At 41.6% G+C, this 26,931-nt stretch overlaps 1 protein-coding gene across 3 annotated transcripts in view; it reads left to right on the forward strand.

The window, feature by feature from the left end:
* The window catches only part of PRKG1 (protein kinase cGMP-dependent 1), a 918,924-nt gene that overhangs the window by 782,529 nt on the left and 109,464 nt on the right, over positions 1-26,931 (forward strand). For 2 of the 3 annotated variants that reach the window (XM_056850022.1, XM_056850021.1), the window contains exons 8-9: positions 3,827-3,892; positions 24,659-24,733. In XM_056850022.1, the coding sequence (XP_056706000.1) occupies positions 3,827-3,892; positions 24,659-24,733 (141 nt within the window). Of the gene's footprint in view, positions 1-1,554; positions 1,701-3,826; positions 3,893-24,658; positions 24,734-26,931 lie in introns of those variants that run through there. The other variant, XM_056850023.1, reaches the window with a different exon arrangement.

Genomic DNA, 26,931 nt, shown 5'->3' on the forward strand with positions numbered 1-26,931 from the left:
AAGAGTTCTAAGGATCATTGCTTGTAGTTTCCTCAGTGGAACAGTGAGGCAATTTTAGACTCTGGACTAGGGTTGCCAACTGCCAGGTACTAGCTGGAGATCTTCCGCTGTTACAACTGATCTCCAGCCGATAGAGATCAGTTCACCTGGAGAAAATGGCCGCATTGGCAATTGGACCCTATGGCATTGAAGTCCCTCCCCTTCCCAAACCCTGCCCTCCTCAGGCTTCGCCCCCAAAACCTTCCGTTGGTGGCAAAGAAGCACTTGGCAACACTACTCCAAATGGTTGTTTTGTCTTCCTGCATCTAGATCAGGGGTGGGGAAACTTTTTTCCGCCAAGGGCCATTTGGTTATTCATAACATAATTTGCGGGCCATACAAAATTATCAACTTAAAAATTAGCCGACCAAGCACCAAACAGGCAGCTGTCCCAGATGACCCCCCCTCGCACGGGCAAGCAGGCAGGCATCCAACCAGTGACGCACTTGCCCACCTGGTGGCACAGGATGGTCTGTTGCATAGCCGCCCAGCCGCAAGCCACAGTTGCTCCTGCTCCGCATGGTCAGGGCCGGATTCTACAGCTGGCTCCTGCTACCTCCCCCTGGAGGGATGAAATGAGGACACACTGGCTAAGAACTTGCCCCCCCACGCATTGTGGTCCTGCCCCCTTTAACCCTTCCATTGTTGTCACTTCCACCCCCAGCCCTCTTGTAGTACAGAGGGAATACGTTTCTACATGGCCCAGGTGGGAAAGGGTTAACACAGTTTCTTGGGTCATCCTAGCAGCTCCATAGCTAACTACTCTTCTGCAAGGGGGAAAAAAGGTTCCTTTTTTGGCAAAACAAACTCATTCCTGTTCGTGGGAGGGGGTGGATCACCAGTCTTAGATCCTTCTGAGCTAGAGATCTGCCAGGACCCATGAAGGGCCAGACCAAATGATGTCGCGGGCCTTAAACTGCCCCCGGGCCTGACGTTCCCCACCCCTGATCTAGATGGTAAAGTATACTTTAATTGCACAGATATAATGCTTTGGTGGGAGGAGGCTGCTGAGCTGGTGAGCTAGGGCCCCAGATTTCAGGGCCCCAAATTCTAGCCGTGATAGCACCACTTCTTTTTTAATACCTTGCTGTTCTGCATAACAGATCTTCCAGAATGTTTGTCAAAAGCACAGTCTCCTAATGAATTGTAGGAAACTACTGAGCTGGAAAGGAAAATAGCATAAAGGCTTTGGATTACAGATTATCTCAGTCTCCTTGTGTTCTATTGACAGATGTCATGTTTAAGTATGTGCTGGTGGAAAGCATTTGCTGCTAAGTCTGTTGAGGGTAGGAGGTCTCAGTGTCCCTGAGTTGCTAAGGGACTACCAGTGACGAGAGGAGATACCCTCAAATTGATGAACTCCATGCGCCAATGCTCAGCATATTTTTTTTCCAGTGATACACAGGAGATTCTCCCTGAGCAGCTGTGACCTTTTTCAAGGCTAGAGGTTTTAATTTGGAAGGTCTGTAAAATTCCAGAGCTAATCCAGACTTCAAGATAGGTTTGCTGGGCAGAGGAAAACAACAGCTTTTCAGAGATGGAAAATGGTACATGCAAATTATGGGCTATTCAGACAGTGAAAGTGACTCTTCTGAGAGAGGGTGCTATTTGTCTGGAAGTAGTGACGAAGATTATGGACTTGAAGCTGGAAAAAACTCAGAGTTAGTGCTCATGAATTATATTTTAATAATGATTAATGCTGAAGCTTTTTGGTTTGGACACTGTAATTATCTAGAGAGTTGCATTATAGTGAACATTTGGCTTAGACAAATGTCTACACAAATGTCTACACAAGGTTTATTAACTTGTTGCATGTTTGAAATTAACGTAGTTTCTCAGATCTTTCATTTTATATCAAGTGGCATTAACCTAAAGATGTACTATGGAACAAAATACATGCCAGATATTGAACTGCAAATATTAATATATAATAGTGAACTGCATATGGTATCCTTGGGTTAATATTCTTAAATTGCAATGTAGGAATATTAAACTTTTCTCTCCTTTTTGAAGCTTGAATTACGTTCTAAACTAAGTGCTCTTGTATGGTAGCTTTTGCTGTGCATGTGACCTTTTAGAAGATATTAAAGGACATCCCCCCTTGCATTGTAACATAAAAAAAGAAAACAAATGTAAATGCTATGTTTTCTGCTTCAACACTGCAAAATCACTGTTCTCTAGGCAGCATATATTGTGTCACTAACATAGAAAACTAAAAGGCAGCATTGAAGGTTCATATGCAATTCCGTAAGCTAACATAATGCTCTGCAGGTAGCCATTCTCTTGCACCAAATGTTATAAATATACATCCTGGTTTGCTTGTTGTTGTTGTTTTTACATTGTCAGCTCAGTGCTGATAGTGATGTATAATGTCAAGTCAACTACTGCTGGTTTATAATGACAATTGTTACTTTGTGTGCTTGGGCATCAAGAGAAAGTATTTTTTTTTTATCAGAAAGAGAGCAGAATCCCATTTGTTTATACACTTTCTCTTTTACATGTTAAACAGTTACATGTTAAACAGTTCCCATTGTTCGGGATAATTATGGCATCAAGTCTAGACAATGGACTTATTGGGAAATAACTTCCCCTGTGTAGCTTAGTGTGCATCCTAATGTTACATGCATCCTGTGCTGCTATAAGTAATTGACTTTAATATTTTATATTCAGATGCTTTAATAATTAGGACATTTACATCTACAAAATGTTTAAAATTATATTGATTTATTATTGTACATTATTGTTGTTTTGCAAGGGGGTCTGTCCCTTTTAGGCTGTGCATCAGCAAAATGTACCCAACCAATGTCATGATTTTTGTCTGTTGGATCATCTGACTCCTTATGCCAGCTAGTACGGTGTCAGTGCTTAGGTTTGGATGCATCCTCAGAGAAATGTTGCAAATTGGATTTCAAGAAGTGTATGACTGATGTTAATATGGCGTTCTGCATATAACTATACATTTTGAAAAACAAAATGTAAATCTGTTATTTCATGATTTATAAAAGAACGACATACTTTTCAAATCTGAGAGTAATACTTTCAGAGTAACGGTAGCATCAAATAAAAGCCCAAACCACACGTTACAGAGAAACCTCCATGTTTGAATCCCATCTGCCATGCTTCCCTCCTCAGTCTGTTTTACCTAGCCGAAAATTACCTAATTGGGTGATTATCAATTTGGGGATAAGGAATGCAAGGCAAAAGCCACGGGTGGGGAGATTGTTCGGTTGAGGGGTAGCTCAGGATGCCTGTATTCTTCTCTGACACTTTATCCCCATTTCAACCCTGAGCAGAGCAGAGCTGCCCTTCAATATACAGATCTGCTGTCTTCACATAGACCACATCCTTCCTGCCAACCTGTTTGTTACCTGCCATGTTCATTTTAAAAAGGCGTGAAAACTACATTATTGGCATTCAGCTAAGTATTCATGCTTCTGATGTAGCCTGCAGTACTAAATAAGTTGCCTGCTTCTGCCAAGCTGAACCTCAAAATCACACACACCAATCATCAGGAAAAATTAATTGAGGGTGGGCATCTGAATGACTGAGCAGCTTAGTTGTTGAGAAAACAACTTCGTATGTTAATCTTGTTTTGTGAACTTTTCCGCAGAGCTCGAGGATAAAAAAAAACACCTCTTCACATTATTGTCTGTGTTCTGAAATGTAATAAATTGCTAAAAGATCATTCTAATTTGCAAGGTGCATCAATACTCTTAAGTGTTTTTACAGCACTGTTGAGACAATTAGCAGAATGTTCTGTCTAAAATATATGTTATTGTGCTTTCAGGGAAGATGTCAGGACAGCCAATGTTATTGCTGCTGAAGCTGTAACGTGTCTTGTCATCGACAGAGAGTAAGTATACCATTTTTTAGCATATGATAGAAATACTCTGACGCTGATGTTCAGATCTCCATTAGAAGTTGACGTTGTTTAACCTTCTTACATTTGTATTGGGGTCAGATGGTCCTCAATTAAGTCACTGTTCAAAAGTGAGAACACTTTGGGGAGGGGCCGTGGCTCAGTGGTAGAGCATCTGCTTGGCATGCAGAAGGTCCCAGGTTCAATCCCTGGCATCTCCAGTTAAAGGGGCTAGGCAAGTAGGTAATGTGAAAGACCCTTGCCTGAGACCCTGGAGAGTCGCTGCCGGTCTGAGTAGACAATACTGACTTGGATGGACCAAGGGTCTGATTCAGTATAATGCAGCTTCACGTGTTCATGTGAGATGTATTTTGCAGTAACTCTAATTTATGTTGAGATTATAGTTTATAGTACAGAGATACAAATGTACATGGGGTAGAATCTAGGATATGGATTTATCCCCAATTAATTCCAGTTGTGATCTCAGACTCCTGATGCATTCTTTTCCTTCCATTCCAAAGCATTCCAATGCATACGTCCATTTCTGAATGGCTACCACCTCTTTATAACAACTGCCAGCTCAACATTGTGATGTAGGCATATATAAGCCTGCAAGGGCTAGTTCTCCCCTGCCCCAAGCTATATGGAAGGGCCCCATTTTTACCTTGTGTTGGTGCTAATTCTGTGGCTTCTATCCTAAAGATACCCATTAGTAAATGTCTTCTCCCCAGCCTCTCCTGTGTATAGACTAAAGAACCAGGCTGAAGGGTGCACTAAAATCTGAATAGGTAAGAGTAACTCCGGCCCTGACCTGGATGGCCCAGGCTAGCTTGATTTCATCAGATCTCAGAAGCTAAGAAGGGTCGGCCTTGGTTAGTAGTTGGATGAGAGACCACAAAGGAAGTCCAGGGTTGCTACGCAGAAGTGGGCAATGACAAATCACCTCTGTTCATCTCTTGCCTTGAAAACCCTATGGGGTTGCCATAAGTCAGCTGTGACTTGATGGCACTTGTCACCACCAAAAGTAACTCTTGCGCACCACAGAGAATACTAGAAGCATGAAGCGTTTGTTGTGAGATTTCACTGTGTTGGGGTCATCTGCACCCCAGTACCTTGAATGTAATATGTTTCCTACTACTCTTATAACTGGCTTGAATCATTGTTTATAAACACACGCACACACACAAGGATGAGGCTGAAACACAAAGGAGAAGTTGACTCTATTATGGTGGGAGAATAGATGGAGTATAAAATGGTACCAGTTAGGGGTAAATGTTATTAGATATTTTAAACGCCCTTCCGAGTTTAGTTGTTGCAAGTTATGAACAGTTATGAACAGTTGTCAGCGAGAAATTTTACAATGTATTATTGAATGGTAAGAAAACCCCAGTTCCAAGGAAATGTGTAGGCTGTTTTAAATTTATGACCCACTGAAATTTCACTGGGGCTACGTCCAGTAGAAGCAGATGGGGGACGTTAAGAATGTCAGCTAAGTCACTTCTGTGACACATTTGCAAGAAAGGTTCCATGTTACATAAAACAAGCATTGTGCTGTACCAATCCATAGGGGAAGATGGAAATTAATGAACCCAATTAGACACTTTCGGCTGATATTCATTGAGGAAAACCTGCTAAATGATTACTCATATTTTATTTGAACGATCCTGTACAAACATTTTGTCATTGGAGTTTAATCATGATTAAAATAAATGAGTGGAATTAATCCAAAAATTAGCCTTTAATCATCAAGTAATTATTTATGATTTTTTGGTGGCAGCGGCCTAATATGTTTTCCTTTTGCTACTGATGGTGCCCTTGAAGTAGCAAGAGGTGCAAATAGAACTCTGAAGACTTGCGGCTCATCCACATCATACCAGAGAATGTCAGCAACGTTGTGTGACTGAGTGTGACTGCATTCGTGCTATTTATAGCCAAATATGTACTTTGTTGCATTGTGACCCTGGAGAATCCGTTTCTGTTGTTGGCATATCTATTTCCACCTCTCAGTTAATTATGTACGGAAAACTACATGGAGAGCCTTGCTTTAGATTAGTGGAAACCTATTAGGCTTTGTTTAAAAGGTACATGCTTCTGTTAATAGTTTAAATCAATACTTCCAAGATGTCTCCTTGCAGATTATTCAAGATGCGCATTAGAGATGTGGTCCTGTGTGGCCATTTGTTTCTTGCTTACTCCATAAAGTGTGTGACTTCAAGCCATTAACAGAATTTTATGAGTGGTGGTTGAGTATGCTCACAAAGCTTCCCTATAACCTCTATGGAAGGGCCGCTTGGCAGGAAAAAACTGGGATGAACACAGTAAGCTACCTTTCTATAGAAGTGATAGGGGAAGTCTATTCCCACAGGAGCTCTGGACTGGTAGCTTTGCATGCTGCCAAGAGAAAATTAAGTATACACAACTAAGCATCTAAATCCCATTGATTTTGACTTATTGTCCTGCTCAGTGGTGAGGTCCTAAAGTCAAGACAAGAGTCACTGCTGTGGGATCCAATAATTCAGACAGTACAAATGTTGCTCTAGCAAAGGCGGAAGGTGGTCTGAGGCCGTAAGTACTCCTATTCCCATCTTTCTGTGAATAGACTACCATCTCTTAGAGGCACCATGCTTGGGAACAGCGAGGGCCAACCGGAACATTTCTAGCATCAGTTTTGAAAAAAATTCTGGCCATGCAGTTCCAAAGCCTTAAAGGCACTTTTATTTGCTCCCTGTGCTGTTTGCTGACTTTCAGGGGCAATATGTTATGAGGTTCGTTGGGCTGTTTTTGGAAGGGGGAATTGGTGGAAACTGTCGGCCTCCCCTTAAGAAAAGTGCCCTTTGGAACTGCTTGCGTGAATGCAGGATCTTATGTTAATTGATTATTTTAATCAGCAAGCTTCAAAAATGGCCAAGGCTGACAGAAATTAACAGGCCAATAATTTCATCATAAATGCAGCCATAATAATATAGATTAGCATGGCCTGTGTTGACTGAAGCAAATCAGATCATGAAGAATGAATCGAGGGGGGGGTGGGAAACCTTCGGAAGGAGAGAAATGAATTCTTAAGCTTCAGTTTTGTATTCATATGATCAGTTACAAAGGGCAGGCACAGCTTGTACTCGCCAAGCTTCCAGAGTCTATTATGGGGTCTGACAGCAGACATTTCCCTAGAATAAAGTCATTCTGTGGGTATTAATAGAACACAAGCCTCCTGTTTCAGAAGAAATGACTTCCACATCAACAGTGAGTATTATGTCCCAACCGGATACAGGGTTGCAGCCCCACATCTTGCAGTTCTGTCCAAAATCCTTCTTACAAGACCTCAGCTGCCCTGTCTTCCACTTTAGAGTGTTTAGGATTGCAACTTTATCCAGGCTTTTTCAATCCTGCAGAAAGTGCTTTGGGTCCCTGTTGCTTTGGACAACACCTATACTGTGGACAAATTTCAGAGTAAGAATTTGATTAGGAACATTGGTCACTGTAGTATGAAGCTGTCTTTCTTCGTAAAGAAGAAAGGGGCAAGGGGCTTCTTTTAATTTTGCATTATTCTGTTCCATCGATTCTAAATACAGAACTATATTATCTGTCATTTACTAAGCTCCAATGTATGAGAATTTGCTCATTCCAATATATGCAAGTTACAACTGAATTTCCTTCTGGAGCAAAGAAAGACCTGTTTTGTAACAAAGGCCCATAGTTAATAAATAGTAAGAAATTAAAGGATAAAGATGGTAGCACCAAGCTTGATGATTTGAAACTTCCTCATGTTAACTACTGATATATGTAATAGGATAGAAGTTAAACTGGATTAGATCTAGAAGGTGTGGTGAAAATTGGTGGAAGGAACTTTAACAATTTGAGCTATGAAGTTGATACTACATTACTGGCAGAAAATAGTGAAGACTTGAAATGACTACTGATGAAGATTAAAGGAGAAAGTGCCAAAGCAGGATTACAGTTGAACATCAAGAAGACAAAAGTAATGACAACTGAGAAATTATAAAATTTTAAGGTTCACAAAGAAGAAATTAAAATTGTTAAAAATTTGTAGTCCTTGACTCAATCATCCACAAAAAGGGAGCCTACAACCAAGAAATCAGAATGAGATTTTTATTTGTAAGGGCAGCTGTGAAGGAACTAGAAAAGATCCTTAAGTGTAAGGAAGTATCACTGAAGATCAAGATCAAAATAATTCACACTATGATAAAATTGAGTCTGAATTTTCCCTAGAAGATAAAATAGCTAAGCTGAGGCTATAATACTTTGGTTACATCATGAGAAGACAAGAGTTACTGGAAAAGACACTAATACGAGGAAAAATTGAAGGCAGATTTGATGGATTGACTCAATATTGATCGCAACATGAGATGGATTGACTTAATAACGGAAGCCACGGCCTTCAGTTTCCAAGACCTGAGCAAGGTTGTTAATGATAGGATGTTTGGGAGGCCATTAATTCATAGGGTCGCTGTAAGTCGGAAATGAGTTGCAGCACATAACACACACAAAGGAAAGCAGGTAAAATATCACAGTACTGGATATATCAACAATTCCCAAAATTCATTTTGTTTTTGTTTTAGATGAACTTTTTGTTTTAGTTTCTTTTTAAAGCACAGAAGTCTCATCAGTGCCAACAGAATATTAGTGATGCCTTCTGTGAAGCAAAAGTACCAAACCAGAATGTTTGTCTGTCAATGAGGTATCTCCAGCAATCCATTTTTAATTTGCTAACGTAATGGGCAGACCTGTTTCAACCAAGGAAAGAAAGGAAAAGGAAAGGGGGAAAAGACATTTGCAAAGTTAACAAGAATAGGAGAAAAGCAAGTGTTGGGGAAACCTACATCTGCCAACACATGTCTGAAGCCCCTTGTTGAGCTGGAAAATGCAGTCACAGTGTGCACGTGTGCTTGGAGCCTTATTTGTAAGCAGTCACAATATGTTAGACAATGGCTCAGTGCAGATGTAATGGTTTAATTAAACTACCACAATTAATTTATCATGTGAATTTGGCTGTCTGTACCAGTTGTGGTTAGTTTGGATCTATCAAACCAAGATCCGAAGCCAGGATGTGAACTTAGTTTATTAACCACAGTTAGTCTTGACAGTGGTTTCTTGTTACATACAAATGTGGCAGACTGGCTTAATCCTGCCTTGGTTTCTGTTGATAATCCATGCTCATCCTGACTCCAGAGAAGCCTGCTCAAAACCACTCTGCTTGTGCAGTCCACCTGACCCAGCTGGAGCAAGAGGAGGATGCTTGCGGTTGCTAAATAGTTTGGGCTGCCCATGCTTGTTACTTGGGACCATCACCAGCAGAGTCCATGGCTGCAACCTACACAGGCAGCTCAATGGTAGTAGCACAAGTCTCGAAGGTACACACCTATTTCCTTTGACCTTGGCTGGGAAGTGTGTCAGCCGTAAAACCCATCTTGCTACCCCGTTGCATACAAGGCAAGTTCCAGTAGCAGAAGTGGAATATGGTTGCCAGTAGTGGAATAGAACATGGATGAGTCAGCCCTGAATGTTCTGTTGGACTCTTGGAAGTTCTATGTGTATTATGTGTGATTCAGTTAGGGTTGTGCATATCGATATACCCGAACTGAAAATAAACCCGAAATTAGTCATTTTGGCAGTATTCAGGTTTTAAGTATACCGAATACCAAAACCTGGGAATCTGCCCAAAGCCGAATAGGCGATTCCTGAAAAAGCCAAATAAATATTTGGCTTGTTCAGGTTCGGCTATTCGCCTTTGCTCAGATGCACGGCTCTGTGCTTTCTTCTATCTTTTGGCTGGTTTTGTTAGGGCCCCATAACTGGGGTCCTTTTGAGGTAGGGGTCATGTAATCAGAGCCTACTTGGTCTGACCAACCATGCGGTGGGCTGATCTGCATCAAGCATGTTTAAAAGACAGGGCTCACCCAGTCCAATACGAAGGGATATACTCTCCAACTAAAAAGAACCGGCTTCAACAGCTGCTCACACCACCAGGCTTCTGAAGGAGACTTCTTCACCCGCGTGGATGAACAGCCCCCATGGTTGAGACTTTGGCTGGCTCCGATATCACCCCCCCACCCAATGAAAACCTGCTTTCAAAAAGCCCCAAGTAGTGGCTTCGTTTCCCCGCACCGTGACCATCTCTTGAAATCAGATTTTTGATTACTATAATAAAGGACTGTTCACAGGATGTCATTTGCCACTAAAAGAAATGTTTTCCATTCCTTATTTTTCTTGCAATTAAGGCTTTTCCCACAGTTTGGAATCTAATTTGCATGGATGCTATGCACCCCAGATATAAAGGGAGCCACCAGACTTTGAGGTGCCAGCCTGCCTATTGGCTCTTTCCACCAGTCCTTGGCAACACTGAACTTCTGAACCTGAAAACCTATGAACAGCTTGGCTCGTAAATGTCTAGAGGATGGGGATGACTCTTTGTGGGCCCATAAAATTGGATCTCCTGTCCCAAAGTTCAACAAATTTCAGTGTCTGTCTAAGGAGAGTCCTTTGCAGCCATGCTGCAAATTTGGTGACTCTACTTCCAGAAATGCCCCCACAGGAACTTCAAAAAAATCCCCATAGACTATAATGGACCCAATTTTTTTCCTGTAAACCTGGAAATAAAGCCGAAAGACCCCTTTACTATTATGGGTATTTGGCTTATTCTGGGTTTATGGGAGAAAATTGGGCTCAATAAACCCGAAATTTACCAACTTTTTTTTTCTTTTGCGCGACCCTAGATTCAGTTTAATTGAGATATCTTCTGATTTGGTATGAGGAAAGGAGTAATGTCAGGGAAAGGGGGCATGGATTTATGACCCTGTAGGGATGTAGGTCAACAAAAAATAAGCTGTTAACAGGTTAAAGCTTTCCCTAAGGCACTGAAATGCAGGCTGGGATAGCAACCAATTTTTAAAGAAAACAAGAATGTTCTGGAACCAGGATTTACTGAGGTAAACTAGAATTGGGTAATCATCTCTGAAGTAAGTTCTGGTTTCTCCAAGTAAACATAGTTAAACCATTTGTTTCATGTTATGTCTTAACTGGGCCAACATGTTCACCGCTTACAAGATGTAGAAATTAAGGCAAGCTTTAAATTACAATTCCCATGCTTTTTCAAGTGCAGATAGCTTTCCTTGAGTCTTTATGATAGGAGAGGCTATAAATTCAGGGGGAATTAATAATAATTACTGTTTTCAAGTTGGAGTCAAACAGCAGTGTATTTCTAGGATGGCAGGAGATGCAGGCATTACAACATTTATTTTTATTTACTTCATTTCAGTGGGGACCCAAAGTGGTTTACAACATTTTCCCCTGAGAAAAGGCTGAGAATGTGTGACTGGCCCAAGATCATCCAGAAAGCCTCCATTGCAGAGTGGGGGGTTCTAACCTTGTTCTCCTAGCTCTTACTCTAACCACTGCAACACAGTCTGAAGAACCTGCCAGTGAAACTGTATTAGATATTATGGCCAGAGGCTTTACAGGTGACTTTACCATTGTAAAGTCCAAAGTAAAAAAGCTGAGTGAAGAGAATGTGCAAACCATTTTCGCATCCAGAACTTGTACATTACATAAAAACATTCTCTGGATACCCTCTCCTTTTCAGATGTTATAGAGGGAATGTGGTAAGCAGAATGAGACACTACCTTAGCATGCAATCCTGCTCTCGGTGACAGAGAGTGTGTGTGAGGATCTAGCAGAGTGAGGAAAACACTCTGTGTTTTCAGACTGGAGAAGTAGGTGCTGACATCTTGATTTCCCAGCCTCACTCTTTCATCCCCTTCAGTTCTTAGGGGGAGAGAGTTGGCTGTACACTGGTGGTTAATGGCATGAGGAGATTTTCGCAAACACAATCAAATTTATGGCAAAAACCTTGTTGCAGAGATATAACATTTTATGCAGCATCCTGTCAAATCAAAGTGAGTATCTATCATTGTGTTAGTGGATATGCCAATTAGTTTTATATCATTACAAGACTGCTTTGCCAGATGCTCTGACTCAGGTCTTTTATTGGCTTACTTATTCCATGTACTTTCAATAGCATTTACTCCTCTCACATGTTGTCTCTTCAACCTGAATTCCTAAATTCACTGACTGTTGGAATACCAAACATTTTTTTTTTTATCTCTGTAACATAGGCTTCGTAGATTTGAAATGTGGCTTAATTTCACCCCATCATTTTATCTCTCAAACTCTTTGAAGGTTTATATCATCAGTGGGTGATTATAGACTCTTAACTCTCCATATGTCAGTGAAGTCACGTTCACACATCCTGAACAATGCACTTTCAATCCACTTTCAATGCACTTTAACGATTGTTTGCAAGTGGATTTTGCCGTTTTACACAGTAAAATCCAGCTGCAAAGTGCATTGAAAGTGGATTGAAAGTGCATTATTCAGGATGTGTGAAAGTGCCCTATAGTTTTTTCGAGTTCAGCCCACAAGAAATGCTGAAGTTCCTAGAGCTCTTTAAAAAAAAAAAAAAAAAAAGACAAGCAAGAGAAATCAAGGGATTTTCTTGCTTTGAAGCATTTGTTACATCAGGGATGGCCAACTTCAGTAATCTTGACTAAAGGCTTCCAGACTGTGCATCCAGGGCCAGGAGTAGTCAGCTAATAAATACAACATCATCTAGCAGTAGTGACTTCACAGATAGTGGATCTTATCAGCTCAGGCATAGCATTGTAATTAAATATTATAATCTACATAAGAGAGATTTTTAAAAAGAAACTGTAACATTAAAGTCTGGAACCTCTGCTTTGTTGTTGTTGTTTTTAAATCTTGAAATCATTGTAAAGAGGTACTGGGGTTAGGGGGAAGAAATGGTTCAGGATCCACATCTGGCCCAAGGGGTGCCAGTCGATCATTCCTGTATTATATCACACTGTGGTCTTTTATGCATGGCTGTTTCACTCACCGTCACTCCTCCGACGACTTCAGGTCATGGTGTTGATTATGCGCGCCATTTCCAACCATCAGAGGTTGCCTCGCTCTCCCTGTGTGTTTCCCCAAGTTTTGCCCCTGTTTTCAAAATCGAGATAAACCAGGTCGCACAAAGCATCTGGTGCCTACAAGCCTGTATTGGTTTTACATAAGTTTAATTGTCACTGGTCCACCCACCCACCTCCAAGACTTCTGGGAATTGTACTGTTTTAAAGTATCTGAAAATGTTCATTATCCCTAGCTGTCCTTGCATAGCTACAGTGCACGGAGTTGGTGGGGTGAAGGAGTATCTATTAAAGCTCTTTAAATTCTTAGATTGTTGTAATTGTTCGATGGATATTCACTATTAATTACTTACAAAGGGATGGAAAATACTGAATATGATAAATATGAAACCCGAAGAGAATTAAATGTTGAGCCAAGTTTATATGCCTGGGGCAGCACAAACACTCTGAGGGGGGGAAATGAATGTCTTTGGCTGTTCCAGCCCACACAGTTTAGTTGTCCTCTTTCCAGTGTTTCAGACTGAAGACATCTATGCCTGTCTAATTGGTAGTGAACATACATCTGTGAAAAAACTGAAAGAGCAAAAGATAATGCTCTTTCTCTGTTAATGTCCATTTTAATCTGTAAAACTCACATTAACTTGGGCACATGTGTAGTACCAAATTAAGTAATAAATCATGTTTGAATTCTTAATCAGTATGTCAGGGTTTTTTTTGCACTTGAGCAAGAACAGAGCCTCCTTTCCTACGTTTCATTTTTGCAGAGAACTCAATTATAGTATTGCGATTCTTTCTCTTTGCAACTTACTGTGTTATCATCGCACAAATTTATTTGACTCTGCAGGATGGTGCATCAGAATAATGGGATTTTTTAGCTGCTGTTCCCCCCGAGCAGTGGGACGTTTAGAGCAACATTTCCAGGGTTGGTTTCATTTGGAGCAGAGTGTCAGAAATAGAGGCTTTGCGCAGATATGGTTTTTGTTGCGATGGAGGAGGGTTTGCGCTACTCAACAGCCTTGAAAATAGAGGGGCAATAGTTTTAATTATATGTTCCCCTCCTCTCAAAGTGATTTTATTTATGTCAACAAATGATCTATCATGTTTTACTCTGATGTGTAGATATTGTATTTTTGTGTAAATTGGTGCTTTATATGTTACCTGTGCTGGTCAAAATGCAGCATTGTGTAGTGGTTAGAGCGATGAACTACGATCCTGGAAACCCAGACTCAAATCCACACTCTTCCATGAAAACTTGCTGGGTGACCTTGGATCAGTCACTCTCGCTCAGCTTAACCTACCTCCCAAGGTTGTTGGGAGGATAAAATGGAGAAGGGGAGGACAATGCTGTAAGTTGCTTTGGAGAGAAAAGCAGGATATAAATATGTAAGCAGAAAATGTAATGCACTGTAAAACACCCATCAGCTGCCGTGGACCTTGGTCAGCTTGCATTGCTTCCATTAATTAGTATGTCCCACTCTGGATAGAGCATCTGCTGTCCCTTTAAATGGCAGGTATGGGTGTATTTTCAGTGATCAATGGGCAATATCTTTGATGAAAGGAAGGTGTAAAGCTGAATTATTCTTGCAGGAGAAACATGTGTCATTCAGACACTGGGAATGCCAAAAAACAGCAGTAAATGCCAAAAAACAGCAGTAAATCTTTCATAGATCAGAACATTTGTTTTCCTGTTCAGTGTAATGCCTGCATTATCACCTGAACGAATGAATGCTTTCACCTTCTCCTCTGGGTAACAGGAATGAACGCAAATGTGCTGCTTGAGCCATTAGATATTGTCATTCTTTTTTATAGTTATGAATTTGCCAGTGGCTTAAAGTTCCTCTCTAAATCTTTAACACAATTGTGCCATTAAGTTACAGTGAAGATACATCAAACAGCAGTTTTTACAGGAGGTGGAGGAAAAATGAACTTGAGTAGCACTAGCTTTCCAATGTACAACCGAAGTAGGATGGGGATACCATTCTCAGATACGCATTTCTTATAGACCTTTGTAACTGCCCCAAACTGTTTACAGATAAGTTGGAGTTTAGTCCTGGGTCTCCTTATGTTACCCACTAGGCTATACAGAGCCCAAAAGGTCAGGATAAAAAGGTAGAAAAGAAGAACATCTGCAATTACAAAGCTTTTTGTGTAACCAGAAGTACAGCATGATTTTGTGTTCTAGAAATGTGTGTTATACTGGAGGCACCAAAAAGGGGGGGGGACGAACTCAACCATAAAAAGTACAGGGAACCGAAAGGTTGAGCTGAGAACTAAAAATTACTTTAAAATATATTTATACATTTATTAAATGTACACAATATATTGGATAAAAACACTGGGACTGGACTGCAGGCTACATATAAAATTGCAAGTATCTAAATGGCAAAAATGTCTATAAGTTAAATTACACCATAGAATAAATACTCATAACAGAAGCAGGATGGGTGTGCCATTCTCAGATAGGCATTTCTTACAGAATTTCGTAACTGCCCAAAACTGTTTACAGATAAGTTGGAGTTTAGTCCTGGGTCTCTATGGTGTTATTTATGGTATAATTAGGGTTGCCAGATCCCTCTTTGCCACCGGTGGGAGGTTTTTTTGGGGGGAGCCTGAGGAGGGAGGAGTTTGGGGAGGGCAGGGACTTCAATGCCATAGAGTCCAATGGCCAAAGAAGCCATTTTCTCCATGTGAACTGATCTCCATCGGCTGAAGATCAGTTGTAATAGCAGGAGATCTCCAGCTAGTACCTGGAAATTGGCAACCCTAGGTATAATTTAACTTATAGACATTGTTGTCATTTAGATACTTGAGCAAAATACCAGGTTGAAAGAACTATGATTGGTGTTATTAATTCACATCTAGCCATATAGAATATAAGGTATATACATTTCCTTTAAAAAAAATTTTTTTTCAATAATCAATTTTTCGTTATTTATTTTTTTGTTAAAAATTAGGCTATAACAATTATTTCTGTCATATTACTTTGGCTCACCCCCTTCAAGTTTTACAAATTTCAGATAAAATACATAGCAAAGTGCATTTACGGATGTGTTTTTGAATAATTATGTTTTTTATAATTTGACCACTGAGTAGGGTTGCCAACCTCCAGGTACTAGGTGGCAATCTCCTGCTATTACAACTGCTCTCCAGCTGATAGAAAATGGCTGCTTTGGCAATTGGACTCCATGGTATTGAAGTCCCTCCCCTCCCCAAACCCCATCCTCCTCAGGCTCCGCCCCAAAAACCTCCCACCGGTGGCAAGAGGGACCTGGCAACCCTACCACTGAGGAATGCCCAAGAGGCTGAAACACGTATGATCTATTGGTCGTGTATGTTTTATATATCATCAACGGTGTTGATAATTTTTGTAACTGTTTGTACTTGTGATTTTATATGTAGCCTGCAGTCCAGGCCCAGTGTTTTTATCCAGTATATTGTATACACTTAATAAATATATAAATATATATATATTAAAAATTTAGTTCTCAGCTCAACCCTTAGGTTCTTTATGCTGGAGGCTACAGGCTTCACTACCTGCCAAAGATATTACAGAAGTTAGACCCCTCTAGCTCTTTTGTGCCACTTAACATTTGGATGTGATGTGAACAGCAATTTACATAGACTCATCATTTCTTTTCCCCTGTCTCCTTTTCATGCATTGGTCAGTTTTGTGGACTTCAAATGCATGAAACTTGGAACTCGCCCAGCATAAATGCCAGGCTCTGAAAGGTATCCTTTCCAAAGCTTTTGGCAGAGGAGTCAGATTTCGGTTTTCAGAATTAGGAGTAGCCTCCAGGTAGTTCACATAGTTGATAAGCTTAATGAATGAGTCCTTTTTGCCTGGTAGTGCTTTTATTAACTCTAAGTGTATACCTAATTTTCCAAAATCACTGCCTCCTCAGAGGAAAAACTAGTCTTCTTGAACCCATACAGTAAAAAAAAAAATTGCTTGCTGTCTAGTTGGTACACAGATCACATTACTATAATCCCAATTATATTAGGGTTGCCAGCCTCCAGGTGGTAGCTGGAGATCTCCTGGAATTCCAACTGATCTCTAGGCGACAGAGCACATGAACACATGAAAGTGCCTTATACTGAATCAGACCCTTGGTCCATCCAAGTCAGTATTATCTACTCAGACCGGTAGCGGCTCTCCAGGGTCTCAGGCAGAGATCTTTCACATCTCCTACTTGCTTAGTCTCTTTAACTGGAGATGCCGGGGATTGAACCCGGAACCTGCTGCATGCAAAGCAGAGGCTCTGCCACTGAGCCACAGCCCAGAGATCAGTTCACCGGGAGAAAATAGCCACTTTGGAAGGTGGACTCTCTGGCATTGTACCTCACTGAAGTTCCTCCCCTCTCTAAACCCTGCCCTTGTCAGGCTTCACTCCCCAAATCTCCTGGTATTTTCCAGCCTGGAGCTGGTGACCCTACAATTATATTGATGTGGTAATGTGGCCAGGATTCACAAAGTTACTATGCAGCCTTTAACTAACATTCTACAGATTTTAGAATTACCCCTAGGTGATCTGTTTTGAGAATACGTTTTAGTAGTGTTCATGTTCATGAATAAAAATATGACCTCGTAAATCTCATTACTTTGGGAACACTTAAAGAACTATAAGGCTGTTAAATCTAGGGAAAGGAAAGGAACTATATTATTTCTGTGAAAAAGGACAATTTTTTTGCTGTGGTTTCTTAATTTCTTCCATTGATTCATTTCCCATTGATATATTTCTTTTCCTGACGTTTTAACAAATTGGAAGCAACTGACTTTAACAAAGTGGTTTTTTTAATCAAACGTTCACATTCTTATGGTGTTTTGATTTGGCCCCAGTCAAAGAAGAGTTACTAACTTGAGGAAGATCCTGTTTTCCTGGCATGAGGTGCACAGTCTTTGACAACACCATCCTAAGCCTGTTGCGCCCTTCTAAGCCCATTGAGTGTAAGGACTAAAGAAAGGCTGTAGCTCTGTTTAGGATGGCACTGTAATTAAGTTAATTCCAAGCCCGTTAATTTATTTTCTTTTTTTATTAAGATTTTATTTTTTATAAATATAAACAGAACAGAAAAAAGAGAGAAGGCATATCACAACAACAATTACGATTACGTCAAAATAAAAAGATAAGAAAAAGTATACCTATCATTTCAGTGGGCTTGGAATGGAGAAACCGCATAGGGTTGCACTGTAAGTGTAGAAAATGATCCAAGTGGGTGAGCAGGCATTGGTTCTGGCACTTGGAACTAGTCACAGGGATCAGTGCCCTCTTGCATTGCCCTGGTAGCAGAAACTGTGCCCCATGTGATAAGCCCATCATACCCCACCTTGGGTGGTCATTCACCAGGTGAGGGCAGGAGAACTCCCACCTCCTTGTTGCCTGCCCTCAGTTTGGCAAATGGCGTTAACCAAAGTGGACTCAGAGAAGGGGAAATTAGCTTTAAAAAGGGTTCCAGAAAGTAATAATGTGAAATCTTGCAGACTATATATATATAAGGGTGGTTCTTGGGGGGATTACCCTGGAATAGAATTATTGGGGGAGGGGGAGAGATGGCAGTTTAGCCATCCTAAAGTTTGATTGAAGTTTAAAGAAGTTTAAATCTTGCTGGCAGCTTTAAAGTTAACTGCTGTCATACTTTGGCAAGAAAAATTGGGAACATTTCCTTGATTAGGCTATTGTGAGATGGATCTGCATAGGTATGCAGATCCAGGTGAGACAAAAACGACTAATGAAATTAAGGGTGGAGGGGCAGCTTAATGCCTCAAGTGTCTTTCTGGACTGAGTCATTGACCTTGGGTTGGGCGGACACCTCCAGGTCCTGTGTGGACACTGAATAACGTCCTTAGTGCTGAAAGGGCCTTTGTTCTTGAGCAAGGTATGCCATGGAGCCGGGGGAAACTGTTCTTAATCCGTTTTAATTCCAGCAACACCCTTCCTCTTTCCCTGGAACTCTGCAGTGTCTTTGCTGAACCCAGGTGCCTTTATGAGACTCCCTAAATTTCAAATCCCCTGGAACTTAGGCTCTAAAAGGCAGTGCCTATTAAAACAACTAAGTCCAAAATAAAAGGGGGACTCTTACTATCTAAGGGGTCTCAGCTGGAGGAGGAGGGTCCTCACAATGGCTGGGGGGAATGTGGAGGCCAGAATGGCATTCCATGGGGGCCAGAACATCATCCTATGATGTCATAATATCATTTTCAGCTGCATTGCTGGAAATGGCGTCACCATACCGCAGGATGCTCTGGCATTCACTCAAAACTCTCTTGTAAAACCATCGAGTTTTAGGTAATCTTAACGCACCCAGTGATTCAGTGATGCCACTTCCAGTTCCACAGCCAGAGTAGATGTAGTGACATTGTGGGATGTTGTTACGGCGAGTTTCTGCCTCACAGAGTCTTCTGGTGGCTGCAACCCTAACTCCTCCCCAAAGAACTGCCACTGGCCTGTATACGGGTCTGACATTTGCATGCATCTTAGTTAGTTGGCAATAAGGGTCTGGCTGAAACCAGTTTGCGGCTACTCAGGAGCTTTACCATGGGGAGGGAGCATGCTGTACGTAGGCATACCAAAGTATGTTTTTGCCTCTGCTCTTATTGGGAGTAGCTCATCACCTGGGGCTGTCCCAATTATCTCCTGCTTCCAGCAACCATACATTGGTTGTTGGATCCAGGTGGCCGTTGTTTGAACCCCACCACCCATATGCAGCACCGAGGAAGAGATTGGCATTCCACCCCACTTCCTTCCAGCATGGAATGGAATTCCCATGCAGCAGTTGAATTCTGCAGCAGGTAAAAGCCTAAAATGCAACAGCTTCCCCTTAGGACTTCCCTTTAGAGCTGCCCATCCCTCCATTCGGGTACTTAATTGTGCCAATAGATTCCAAAAGTGGTGGCAGAATGCAGTGTTCGTAAATCACACAGAGAAACAAGTCCTTAATGTTTTACAGTTTTTACTTTAGAAGGCATTGATTGCTAGCATTTTGTGTATCTTAGACCATTCATGCTTGATACTCGAGAAGAATCTTGTTGTCTTGTATTTCTTTTTCAGCCTTGTCACTTATATCCTTTTCATTGATTTTTGTGAAAGAATTTAATGTTCTAAGGATATCGCATAAAGGAAATTATACGGTGGATGGACTTTCTGTTTATTTGTACTAACAGCCTGCAGTTAGCAAAGTACATAAAGGGCATAGTAATGCTCCATCAGTGTCCAATGGGAATTAAATACATACACTCAGTGGTACGTTGTAATGTATTTCCTGGAGTCATTACTTCTCTAAAGAAGTAGCCTTTTGACTTAACGCAGATTGGCTGCCTTTGTCCACTCAGCCACATACTGAGCCCCTATCTATCAATCAGGCTGACTGAGTCAGTGTTTAGAAATAAAATAAATGCTAAGTTGGTTCAGAATGTTGGGTTTTTGTTTTATTTAAAAAATGTCACAATTTTTCCAGCATTCACAGCTATTTTACATAGTATTATCACACTACACAAAATTGAAATAATGGTACTGCAGCTGACTCGCTCATGGGAGAAGAATCCTGGGAGAAGTGCCATAGTGCAGTATATGCTTGACATGCAGAAGGTCCTAGTTTGAATCTCCAGCAGCTCTCATCAAAGGGTTTCAGGTCACAGTCTAGGCAAAGACCTTAGACTGCTAGTGCCATTCAAAGCAAACTGTACTAGATGAACCAATGACCCCAGTATAAGGGATCAGCTTCATATTATCTTCCACGGGGCCCCTTCTCCAATGTCACACAAGCAGTCAATTCCATTGGTAGGCTACCTGCAGTAACATCTGCACTACCCCACTGTTGCATCCCACAAAGCCTAACAGCTAGGGGAGTCTTGGTATTAATCCTATGTGTACCGTCTGAGTTGTTTGTGGTGCATAAAGTGCCGTCAAGTCACAGCCGACTCATGGCAACCCTTTATGGAGTTTTCAAGCCAAGATACTAAAAAAGGTGGTTTGCCAGTGCCTTGGTATTCCTTGGTGGTCTTCCATTGAAATACTAACCAGGTCTGACCCTGCTTAGCTTCAAGATCTGACGAGATCGGTCTATACCATGCTGCCTTCCCACACCATTAGGGTTGCCAGGTCTCTCTTTACCACTGGCAGGAGGTTTTGGGGCGGAGCCTGAGAAGGGTGGGGTTTGGGGAGGGGAGGGGAGGAACTTCAATGCCATAGAGTCCAATTGTCAAAGCGGCCATTTTCTCCAGGTGAACTGATCTCTATTGCTGGAGATCAATTGTAATAGCAGGAGAGCTCCAGCTCCTACCTGGAGGCTGGCAACCCCACACACCACTGTCTGAGGGAGGGTCCTGCAAAACTTAATTACAGCCTAGTTTGAGCACAGACACACGCATTGAGTGCCGGAAGTCAGCCCTAGGAGATGATTTGAATGCACAAAACTACAACTGAAGTACCATTTTAGTCAGTGAGAACCTATGAGCCCTTCCCCACTCTGTCTCACTTATTAAAAACATGAGAATTAAAATTTGGGCCTGTTTTACCAATCATCTTTTGCTTGTCTCAGCAATGTACTGGGACTCTTTGAGCAAGGCCTCCATGATACCAGATGAGCTACTCTGATTATGTCAAAAGACTTATCCATTATGTGCTTTGATGAGTAAATGAGGCAGAAGCCTCCAGAGGGGGGAAATAATCTAATATCCTAGGCCTGCTTTGCAATGGGCTTTCACAAGCAATCATCCAAAATATCCAGTCCATGGCAATGTTCTTCGTACTGTACCATTCTTACCAGCTTATTTTTGGTTCACTTAGCAGGGGGGCCATTTCTTTGTATTTCTGTTCCCCAGAACACTGTCATTACAGATTATTCCTCTTTTCTTGTTACCCCAGAAGAAAATTTGGTCCTTGTTTGTGATTCCCTTCAGTCCTTTCCAGATTCAGGGAGGCCCATGTGGATTTTAAGAAGGAAAGTAGGTTATTATACTGGCAATAGGGAAAGATTGGCCTTCTTAGACATATTCCAGACAGAGTTCTCAAATCTCAACCATCATGAGTCTCATGCTGATGAGCACATGTCTGTCTCTTAGGGTTGCCAACCTCCAGGTACTAGCTGGAGATCTCCTGCTAGTACAACTGATCTCCAGCCAATAGAGATCAGACACGTGGAGAAAATGACCACTTTGGCAATTGGACTGTATGGCATTGAAGTCCCTCCCCTCCCCAAACTCCGCCCTTCTCAGGCTCTGCCCCAAAAACCTCCCACCGGTGGCGAAGAGGGACCTGGCAACCCTAGTTGGGGTATTGAGGGCATTCATGCTACATACCTACGTGGATTTATTGACCATGAAGCTGTGTTTCGCAAACTCTAGGAACTGTAATTCTGTGACAAGTCAGATTTCTTTGTGAACAAAACTTTTCCTAGATTACACTAGAGAAAGTGATGACAGATACGAGTAGGTTATTATTGTTGTCTGAGTTGTGGGTTCTCCGTCCTTCTGCCGGCCGTGTTTATGATATTATAGCAAATTGGTTTTCAGTCTAGGAAACTGTTCCTCAGGATCTTCCAGGGGTTTCCCTGCAAAAAGACCAGCAGTGGCCGCTTGCCTAACACTACTGATCTTCCCTTGCAGCGCATAGCTACAGGGGAAAGTTGGAAGTGCTCTATCACAGAAGTGATACTCAACAGGCCTTGCTAGCATGCCATGCGCAGTATAGTGCTCAGTGTCTCCACCTAGGATCTGAGAGGCCCAGGTTCAAATCCCTAGTCAGGCATGAAATTCACTGAGTAACCTTGGGCCACTCGCTTGTATAATTTAACAGGGGTGATAAGAAGATAAATATCTTATCTTTGAGGATGGTTGAGCTAAAAATGTACTGATACATGTGAACTGACTATTCACTGTGGAACAGTCCTTAAGTCCTTTTTGCAGAGCTTGCAGGTTTGATAACCAATATTCTGGGGTTCCTTTGGAGCCAAGTTAATGTGAATTTCTTAAAAAGTAGACAGTTTTAAGACCCACCACTATAGAGAAAGTAGAAACTATAGCCTGGCCTCACGCCTAGGCTGGCTGAGACATTTATCCTGAGGAAGATATCTCACTTAACAGTTCACAGTGGGTAGCCGTGTTAGTCTGTCTGCAGTAGTAGAAAAGGGCAAGAGTCCAGTAGCACCTTAAAGACTAACACAAATATTTTCTGGTCGGGTATGAGCTTTCGTGAGCCACAGCTCACTTCTTCAGATACAGCTAGAATGTGAATCCATCTGTCTTTAAGTAGAGGAGGAGAGTGAATTCAGACAAGCATTAGTATGTAAATGTTAACAGTATGTAAATGTGAATAGCAGGCGTGATGGGATTAGGTGTGGTATGCAGAAGAGTCTGTGATGTCCAGGGGAGAGATGGGTGTGGAGAAATCAGCATTGGTCATGAGCCATGAATGCAAGGTCTTTATTCAGCCCAGGTAAATGCATTGACTTTAGTTTGAATATCAACTGTAATTCAGCAGTTTCTCTTTCCAATATCCCTTTTGAAATTCCTTTGTAAGAGAACTGCTACTCTTAAATCTGCAACAGAATGTCCTGTGCTTCCACGCCCCCCCCCCCCCCAGTGCTTCAGCGAGGGAAGTGTCACAATCCAGCATTGGTTGTAGGTCCTTAATAATAACGTATTATTGAAGCACTGTGGGGGGGGGGGGCGTCCCTTTCTTGCTTACAGACAGCCGGCTAACCTAAAACAACTTCTCACCCATGATGATAAACTACTTAACAGGAACATGGACTCTGGCACCAAGGCCTGCAACAAACCAAGGTGCCAACTTTGCCCTCATATAGATTCTAGGAACATCATCTCTGGACCCACCAATGTCAGCCATACTATCTCAGGTTCATACTCCTGCTCATCTTCTATTGTGATTTATGCCATCACATGCCAGCAATGCCCTTCCACAATCTACATTGGACAAACAGGTCAGTCTCTTAGACAAAGATTAAATGGACACAAGTCTGACATCAGAAACCACAATATTCAAAAACCAGTGGGAGAACATTTCAACCTTCCAGGACACACCCATCTCTCCCCTGGACATCACAGACTCTTCTGCATACCACACCTAATCCCATCATGCCTGCTATTCATATTTACATACTGTTAACATTTACATACTAATGCTTGTCTGAATTCACTCTCCTCCTCTACTTAAAGACAGATGGATTCACATTCTAGCTGTATCTGAAGAAGTGAGCTGTGGCTCACGAAAGCTCATACCCTACCAGAAAATATTTTTGTTAGTCTTTAAGGTGCTTCTGGTCTCTTGCCCTTTTCTATCACTTAACAGTGAAACTCTGTTCTGTCTTAAGAGCTGTCCTTAAAACCGGCTTGGTTAGCAAAACCTTTTTTGTAGTTTTTATCTAATCGTTTCTATCTTCTGTTGATTTTTAATTATATAGAATGTAGTTGTTGGTTCTATAGGCCATTCCCCTCCCCACAATATTTTGGAAGCACATGAACATACATTTAGCTTTCTTATATTGAGTCAAGCCATTCATCCATCAGGGTCAGTATTGTCTACTCAGACTGGCAATAGCTCTCCAGAATCTCAGGTAGAGGTCTTTAGCATCACCTGCAATGTGATCCTTGTAATTGTAGATGCCAGGGATTGAACCTGGTACCTTCTGCAGAAGGTATCCCAAGGATGCAGAAGGTATCCCAAGGATGCAGAAGTTATCCCAAGCAGATATTCTTCCATTGAGGCACAGCTCCTCCTCCTCCAGTTGCTGATTAAGGATTATGTTGGTTGGCCTTTAATTAATTATGCAAGAGACCTTTTCTTTAAAATGTGCATTTATTTTACAGCTCATTCAAACATTTGATCGGGGGCTTGGATGATGTTTCCAATAAAGCATACGAGGATGCCGAAGCAAAAGCAAAGTAAGTCCTACTATCTGTCTTTTATCTTTCTTCAGTGTTCTTGTTGGCACGTTACATTTCAATGAAGGTATATGTTGTAAGCTTTCTTCTTTGATGGCATAAAAGAAAACTCATGAAAAGGGTAAAATAGAAGAATCATCCTTCTGCTGTTGATTTTTTTTAAAATCCTACTTCTTCCCAAGGGGGCAGAGCAGATTAGATGGTATTTCTTAAGACAATATAAATAAAAACAAATCAATAACCTTGCAGGCCGTAAAACAGTAGTGATGGGCTGCATTTGGCTTGGTGGGCCAGAGGTTGTACAAGCCTGGGCTGGTTGCTTCGACTGCAGAGCTCCCATTGCTTGCCAGGTGCAAGAAGAGAGAGGTATGGGGAGAAAAAGGGACTGGTATGGAGCAGGTGGCCCAGCTTGCTCTCTGTCAGCCTAAGACATCAATCCCACAAAGCTGGAGAGCAGGAGGACTTGTTTTTGCTGTTTATCCCAAGTTTCATAATTGTTGTACTGTGACATCAACAGATGGATCCTTCTGTCCACAGGTTCACTGCACATGAAAGGAGGAGGGGTTTATGGATATTCACCTCCGTCCACTGTCTTTGCACTGTCATTGCACATGTATTTTAGAATTCCTTCCTATGGTTTGTTGTGCCAAGTAGAGCTCTAACATGTAAAAGAAAACAGAAAACAGGGACAATTTTGAGAGCACTAGCTAGAGTTTCAGTAAACATGTGCAGAGCATACACAGTAGTTCTACTAGTATATTGGCTGGATGTGCCGATCCTATCACTTGGGAATATGTCTCGCTTCTCAAAAACCCATGTAAAAATAATCCACATTCTAGCAAATCAATGATAAAGCCACTATAATTACCACTTAGACATTCTTCTGCCTGAGTGATCTTAATAGAAAGTTTTACAACTATGCATTATAGTTTAATCTTCTCTATTAAACCAGGAATGACTTTCATAATTTTTGCAATAAGCCGACAGAATCAGAGATTCTTGAGAGGCGCAAACTGGGAATCTAAATAGTTTAAATTTTGCATGGTTAATTCTTTATTGTATTCATAGCTTCTCTGGGCTATTGTTGATAATGGTGTAGCATTTCTCTGTGTTTGGAGAACCATGCACGTTCTACCAAGTTAAACCGTCATGACTGTCTAGCAGATACAGAGCCCAAGCGGGATGGGGAATTGCACGTATAAGTGGGAACTGTGTACATGACCCCCTTTTTTGATCCAACAGCTATTGCTGTGCCATGTAGCCCTTTAAACACAGTTACAGTCCTGTTGAATTGGTTGTTTGGACCCGGCAGAAGGAACTGGATTCAGTGCCCAACCATTGCTTAATTTCTGGTTTTAATATTTGCTTGGTGTAGGAATTTTAGGGAGTTTTTTCCCTGATGTTTTATATTGGTTAATGTTTTATTGTGATTTTAATTGTTTGTTGTTGTTGTTAACCAATGCAAGAATGTGTTTGCTGGTTGACAGGTAGGATGTATATGGTTGTAAATCAGCTGATCAATGGGTCAGAGCCCTGATTGACTTTCTTCATAAACATATGGTCCTTTGACAAGACATTCAGTTTAGCCAGTGGATAACTAGCAGGTACTTAGGTGCATTACCAGCTTTACCTAATATAAAACTATGTCCATATAATTTAATCATATCATTACCACCAAAAGGGCTTTCATTAGATGAATTTTGGCTGATTAAAAATATCTGTTTTAATTTTCATAATTTTAAGATATTTTTGTGCTTTTATGTTGCCCTGTCAGATGTAATCAAAAGGTAACTTACAGTACAATCCTAACAGCCCATTCCTAAGAATTGGGCTGAAACTCTTTAAGAGGTGGTGTGACCTTGCCACCAGTGTAAATATGTGTAATCGTGCGATTACACGTACTTGCGCTGGCGGTGAGGCCAGTCCCGGCGGTGGCCGAGCACCGCGGGACCGCGCCTCCCCCCTCCGCCAGCATGGCCTCTCCGTGGCACCAGCAACAGTGTGGAGAGGCCACGCTGGTGCAGGGGGGCATTCCGGTGGCAGGCCGGAAAGGATCAGCCAGTTAGGCGGCTCCCTATCCCCTTTCGGCCACTTCCGCCGGCGCCGGGAATGGCGGTGCTGCACCTGCTTTTTAGCAGGTGCAGCCTCGCTATTCCCTATGGGGCGAAAAACCCCGGTTAAACAAAAAAAAAGCCACG

The sequence above is a fragment of the Euleptes europaea genome, chromosome 5 (genome assembly GCF_029931775.1).
Source record: "Euleptes europaea isolate rEulEur1 chromosome 5, rEulEur1.hap1, whole genome shotgun sequence".
NCBI classification, from domain to species: Eukaryota; Metazoa; Chordata; class Lepidosauria; order Squamata; family Sphaerodactylidae; genus Euleptes; species Euleptes europaea.